The sequence below is a fragment of the Zerene cesonia genome, unplaced genomic scaffold (assembly GCF_012273895.1).
Source record: "Zerene cesonia ecotype Mississippi unplaced genomic scaffold, Zerene_cesonia_1.1 Zces_u003, whole genome shotgun sequence".
In the NCBI taxonomy this organism is placed as follows: Eukaryota; Metazoa; Arthropoda; class Insecta; order Lepidoptera; family Pieridae; genus Zerene; species Zerene cesonia.
The window spans coordinates 2674257-2681127 of record NW_024045133.1 but is presented as its reverse complement, the minus strand read 5'-3'; the positions used below and the strand labels follow the sequence as shown (position 1 = coordinate 2681127).

The 6871-nt window shown below is 36.6% G+C and overlaps 1 protein-coding gene across 2 annotated transcripts in view; it reads right to left on the bottom strand.

Annotated features, from left to right (window-relative positions):
- Positions 1 to 1771: 1771 nt before the first annotated feature.
- The window catches only part of LOC119838595 (zinc finger protein 28-like), an 8103-nt gene continuing 3003 nt past the window's right edge, over positions 1772 to 6871 (bottom strand). The window contains exons 4-9 of one of the 2 annotated variants that reach the window (XM_038364584.1): positions 6561 to 6775; positions 5780 to 5881; positions 4469 to 4675; positions 2887 to 2998; positions 2422 to 2523; positions 1772 to 1917 (exon numbers count right to left, since the gene is read on the bottom strand). In XM_038364584.1, coding sequence (XP_038220512.1) covers positions 1774 to 1917; positions 2422 to 2523; positions 2887 to 2998; positions 4469 to 4675; positions 5780 to 5881; positions 6561 to 6775 — 882 coding nt within the window. In that variant the 3' untranslated portion in view covers positions 1772 to 1773. The remainder of the gene's footprint in view (positions 1918 to 2421; positions 2524 to 2886; positions 2999 to 4468; positions 4676 to 5779; positions 5882 to 6560; positions 6776 to 6871) is intronic. The other variant, XR_005288202.1, reaches the window with a different exon arrangement.

The following is a 6871-nucleotide window of genomic DNA, read 5'->3' as shown; positions in this document are numbered from 1 at the left end:
ACGCTAGGCGTGTAAAGCCGCATCCTTGGTTCCAAGCATTTTTACACAACAGGTGTGTTTCAGCAGCCAACGTGTTAACGCAGCAAATCTCATCGTCTAATACATTCTTTTTTTTTTTAAACACTTTATTGGGCTGTGTGTGTATTACGCAGCGGAAATACATACAATAAAACTTAAGCTAATACATACAGCACAGAAGGCGGCCTTATCACTTACAAGTGATCTGATGAAGTGATACTTTATATGAATGATCGCTTGATTGAACAACGTTTTTTGCCATTTTATGTCTTTGCAGAATAATTCAATTTAAAACTTCTATAACGCTGTTGAAGAGAAGGAATATAGACACCTCTGTATGAAAATAGATCATATTGTATATAAATGCGAAAGTTTGTAAGGATGTGTGTGTGTTTGTTGCTCTTTCACGCAAAAACTACTAAAACGATTGCAATGAAATTTGGTACGTAGACAGCCGGACAACTGGAATAACATATAAGCAAATGGACTTATGCGGGTGAAACCGCGGGGAGCAGCTAATAATTTCGTATTTAGAAGTTAATTATGTGACTTATTCTTTATTTGACAGATTAGATAGTACAAATACTAATGATTAGATAGATTATACGATTTTTATTTTCAATTTTAGCCGCTGAAATAAATATATGCTTTCAATTTATATCCAGAAAATCGATACCTCGAACTTCGACTTTTCCTATTTAAATGTTATCTATTACAATTTGAAGCCGGCATTTTGTTAAAAATTATTATTCAAATCTATCTACGATAAATTTTTGTTCAATGTATGATTTCAAGTGTCATTATTACATTATTACATTATCACCCGCGGTTGAAACCGCGTAAGTCCGTATCCCGTAGGAATATCGGTATAAAAAGTGCCTATGTGTTATTTCAGTTGTCCAGCTATCTACGAAGCAAAATAGTATTATTATTCACCAATAGATGTCAGGAAAAAAAAAACACGAATAAAACACGAATTTGACATTTTCTAAAAAAAGATTCCTAGCTAGATCGATTTATCGCCCCCGAAACCCCCTATATACTAAATTTCATGGAAATCGTTGGAGATTCCGAGATCCCAATTATATATATATATATATATATATATATACAAGAATTGCTCGTTTAAAGGTATAAGATATAACTAGCTGTTCGCCCGCGTAGAATTCGCTTATATCGCGCGACATAGTAAGGAGTATTTTCTTCGCATTAGAAAGTATGTTTTGTTCTTTCCCACGTTTAGCTCCAGCATCATACCAAGTTTCATCAAAATTGGTTTGACAATAATGAACTTTCATACAAACTTTCATCCCCTCTTTCAACCCTTTTTTCGCGATAAAAACTAGCCTATATCCTTTCCCAAGTTCAGTTCTATCTTCATACCAAATTTTCTCAAAATCGGTTCAGTGGTTTAGGCGTGAAAGCGTAACAACCAGACAGAGTTACTTTCGCATTTATAATACTAATAGGGATGAAATAAACCTTATCGATACGAAAATTAACATCAAATATTTCAATCCATATATCAGTACTAGCTGCGCACCGCGGTTTCACCCGCGTAAGTCCGTATCCCGTAGCAATATCGGGATAAAAAGTTGCCTATATGTTATTCCAGTTGTCCAGCTGTCTACGTACCAAATTTTATTGCAATCGGATCAGTAGTTTTTGCGTGAAAGAGCAACAAATACACACACATCCTTACAAACTTTCGCATTTATAATATTAGTAGGATGAGGCAAATAAAAACACAGTGTATTATTTCCGTTTAATGCCTCTATGTACGAGACGATAATGTGTATACAACGCAGGCCGCTGTTTGAATGTGTGCCCGCAGTCCTCACACATGAAGCTCCTCACTTCGGAGTGTGTGAGCTGGTGCGAACGGAGCGTAGATGACGTCTATGAATGTACAGAAAATTAGCTAGCTTTCGCCCGTGGACACGCACGCGCTAAACTCGGGAGTAACCCCCCCCCCGCCCCACACACACACACACACACACTTCCTCCCCCTTGTTTTCTAATTTATCATTAATATAAACCTTCCCATTGAATCACTATATATTTAAAAAACACATCATAATGTCTATCGTAATAAAGATAAGCATACACACAGACGACGGAAATCGACTTTGTTTATTAATATGTAATAATGTTTTAGCGTATGTCTCCGATCTCAATAAATGGGCTATCTAACACTGAGAGAATTTTTCAAATCGGACCAGCAGTTCCTGAGATTAGTACGTTCAAACAAAGAAACAAACAAACTCTTCAGCTTTATGATATTAGTATAGACTATTGATATAAATGTATAAGTTTAAAAAATTGTTTTTTTATGGCAATCATAATTTGTCTTTAACCAAGATGGCGCCTTTTTATTTATTAACAAATAACAAAATAACGTACATAAAACCTCTTGCCACAGATGTTACAAATGTGGTCTCTGGTCCTCGCTAGTCCGTGATGCTTTTGTCTATGGTTCACTAAACGCCACTCGGATATGAATAACTGGAATAAAAGTTTATTGCAATGAAATTTAACATAGATAAATATTTATTGGTTAGAATTAAAAAATAAATTAAACAATCCTTGTTTGTAAATACTAGACATATTTAAATAAAACTTCAAAAAGAATATCTTTTGAATTTAATAATCACTAGACGCTCGTCCCGGCTCCGCCTGGATATCAAGTTTCCTGTTTTATCCCAAGAGAGCATTTAATCGGGATAAAAAGTATCCTATCACCCAAGTCAGCTCATACCCCGTTCGTATACCAAGTTTCATCAAAATCCGTTCAGTAGTTTCATCATGATTAACGGACAAACATCCAAACTTTCATGTTAATAATATAAATTAAAAAAAATAACATACCTTTTTACAAATAATGCACTTATATGGCGATTTAAGCAAATGATAAAAATCTATATGTTTCTGTAGATATAATTTTGATGCGAAAATCTTGTTGCAATGCGAACATTTATACCTAAAAATGAATTAAACCGATATAATAAATGCTAATGTAGCTCTGTCTGTCTGTCTGTCTCTTATTTCACGACTATACCACTGAACCATATCCGTCTCCAGACCCTTCCCAGTCCTTTCCTTTATTCCTATCGCCAATCCTTTCTTAATCCCTTCCCAAAAAGTCGGCAATCCATTTGTAGAGGCGTAAGGTCTGCAATGGACCTTATGCCGCTCCAAATATCCACGGGCGGTGGTAGCGCTTACCATCAGGCGTCCCACCAGCTCCATTGCCAACTGTAACATAAAAAAAAAGAACCGATTCGGATGAAATTTGTTACAGACATAGATGGAGACTCGAGAAACGACTTAAGGATAGTAGTTTCACCTTGGTACAGTGGTTAACGCGAGAGAGTAGAATCGAGGGGTCCTGGGTTCAATTCCCGGTGGGGACGCACAAAAAAAGCATGTCTCGGCCTGGCAGGACACAGAAGGCTGATCACCTTCTTGTCCCTAAAAGAAAAATCGATCAGTGAAACAGATGTACATCATCTGCCCAATACCCCACTAGGGGACACGGGACTTCACTTTATAGTAGTTTCACGGAAAAGAGTACAATGCGAGTTTTCTTTTGTCTACGCGAACGCCCGGCGAATAGCTAGGGTCTAATAATGGGCTAGGGTCTAATATTTTTAACACGCTTTTATTAGCTTCACTTGTATGTTTGTATGTATGTATGTAACTCACACCCGTTTTTCTCCCACTTCCCGCGAACCGATTTCATTTAATACAGATATTATAACAAGATCCAATTTAAATCGCACCACATGGCAGGCTTGAGCTTTCAAATGAAAAAATAATCAAAACAATAGGTTCACCCACTAAAAAGTTATGTGGTTGAGAACTTAACAAATAAATATAAAATCGGACTTTCTCGTTTTTATCGTCTAACTGCGCCCCGCGGTTTCACCCGCGTAAGTCCGTATCCCGTAGGAATATCGGGATAAAAAGTAGCCTATATGTTATTCCAGTTTTCCAGATGTCTATGTACCAAAATCATTGCAATCGGTTCAGTAGTTTTCGCGTGAAAGAGCAACAAACACACACATCCTTACAAACTTTCGCATTTATAATATTAGTAGGACGTAGGATAGGATAGGATAGGATAGCCTTCGTCAATAAATGAGCTATCTAACACTGAAAGAATTTTTAGCAGTTCCTGAGCTTAGTGCGTTCAAACAAACAAACAAACTCTTCAGCTTTATAATATTAGTGCAGATAGTATAAAACAAAGTTGCACTGTCTGTCTTTATGTACCTATGAATTATTAAATCATTAAAACTGCGCAATTTGACGGATTTTTATTAAGTTTTTTATAGATAGAGCAATTCGAGAGGAAGTTTTATATGTATATTAACATCTATTAAACTACTCCGAATTTAACGCGTGCGAAGCCGCGGGCAAAAGCTAGTAGCAGTTGATAAATACTTACGCTCTCTCTGAATGATTGACGCTGTTCTTCAAATGATTTCTATACACGTATATGTTTTTATATTGAACTTTACAAATGCCGCAATATGACAGCTTTTCAGCGAGAGCGACACTGTGTGTTGCCATGTGCGACTCGAGCCGGCTTTTCGTGTTGAATGTCCTTTGACAGCTGTCACATATGTATTGTCTATGGGCGTTGTGGATGCGTCTGTAAGTAAAAAAAAAAAAAACAGTCACTAGCAAACAGTTGAGATTTATTGCCATAATGAAATTTATCCATTCATTCATTTATTTATCTTTGGGAAACATACAATACAATTATTCTTATAGATTATAGACATATACCATACACATATCAGCAAAGTTTCCACAAAAAAATTAAATACTTTAAATATTCAGACATATTCAGTCACATACGGAATATAAAGGAATAAGGAAGAAATAAGAGTATAAAGTGAATAAAAAACAGTCGAATTGATTGCCTCCTTGGTTTTTTTATGTCTTTTGAAATGCAAGTTCCTAATTCCCTCTATGTCAATTTCCTTCTCCTCACCTCTCCCAGACCATTCCTTCTGTCCAGCTGTCAATCCTTTCCTTATCCCTTACCACTTACCCCTAAGCGGGCAACGGATTCGTTGAGGCACTATCTCTGCGAATGTTCACGGGCGGTGGTGATCTCTTACCATCAGACGAACCACAAGCCTTTTAGGGTTTTCAACTGATTCACGTGTTTTTAGATGGGTTTAAAAGGAAGTTTTGTCTTTTCAAAAGACGAATTAAAATCGTAATAGTCCTGTACAAAAAAAAAGATAAAGCTTCCCCCCTCCCCATCCTATTTACGCCCTTAAGAGAAGATTTTTCAACAGCCCTTTCCAGTTTCGAATATCAGTACAAGTCATTCAGTTTAATTTTTAGTTTTATAGCATTGAAATGCTTTATAAATGAGAAATTTTGAAAGAATAGAAAAAATTTGATCACTAGGCAGGATTCGAACCTGCGTTTCTTGCCTAACCGTAGCAACGCCTAGCCTCTCGGCCACCCGTGATCCCGCCACAGTAATCGAATTTCTTCTACTCTTTCGGTTTCATGTACCTAAGGGGCACCCCACGCCATCTATTGAGATGATTAAGAACCATCACAACCAATACGAAACATTATTTCAATGATTACAATAATTGATTAAAATAAAAATTTCTCAAGTCATTCAGTTTTTTATAAATTTATCAATACACGACGCTACAAAAGCGCCGCAGAACGGTGGGAGGTTGATTCATCTCACGAATTTGAGTGAGATCACACTTCGTACGCTCACCTTATATGCATTCTAAGGGTGTGCTTCCCCTTGAAGTATCTCCCGCATTCCTGACAAGATATTGTATGCTTTGACATGTGTATTTCTAATTCCTCTACAGACCTGAAACAAGTACATCAAATGAAATATAAATTTTTAATATTAAATTAAGATCTGATGTTATGTTTACAAGACACAGGAGGGAATGGCAGTTATATAGTCTATGTATGGATGTTTGTTACTCTTTCACACAAAAATCTCAATTGGGATGTGTATTCAGCTATTGGGTGACAGCTGGAACTGTGGGGGATACAGATTTTCACTATCTCTAAAGCAGATTTCATCCAAACCGGTTCACTGCTTTAGGCGTAAGAGAGGGATAGAGAGAGATAGATAGATAGAGCAGCCCAATGTGTTTGTTTCCTGGGTGTGCAACTTTTATCTAAGCCTTAAATAAATAAAGATATTTAATTATTATAGCATTAAAATTAAATAAATTAAATTTAACAAAGGCCACATTCCATTGAATCCATCCAATACAATAGTGTAATCATTGAAATAATGTTTCATATTGGTTGTGATGCTTCTAAATCATCTCAATAGATGGCGTGGCTTGCCCCTTAGGCACCAAAACCGGAAAAGTGGAAGCAATTTGATTACTGCAGCCGAGATCACGAGTGGCCGAGAGGCTGGATCTACCCGTCGCTACGGTTTGGCAAAGAGACGCAGGTTCATATCCGGCCTTGTGATCAGAATTTTTTTTCTATTCTTTTAAAAATTTCTCAGAGATAAATATACTTACGTGAATACACTGTCACACTGGCTACAACGCACTCTACCAGCTTCATCCTCAAAGTGTTTATCTCTACAGTGTATGATTGCAGCATGCTGAGAGACAGTCTCATATCTACAGAATAAACAGCGATGTGATACATAGTGGTTCTTGGTGTGTTTGTGCAAGTTATGCTGAGTGGCGAAACGCTTTTCACATATTTTACATTCATACGCCCCTATGGTCTGAAAGAGTTGTTTTAAATAGTCTATATACTTAGTCTGGCCATAAATACTGTTACACTTAATTATAAAAAAATATTACATTTGAATTTCGAATCT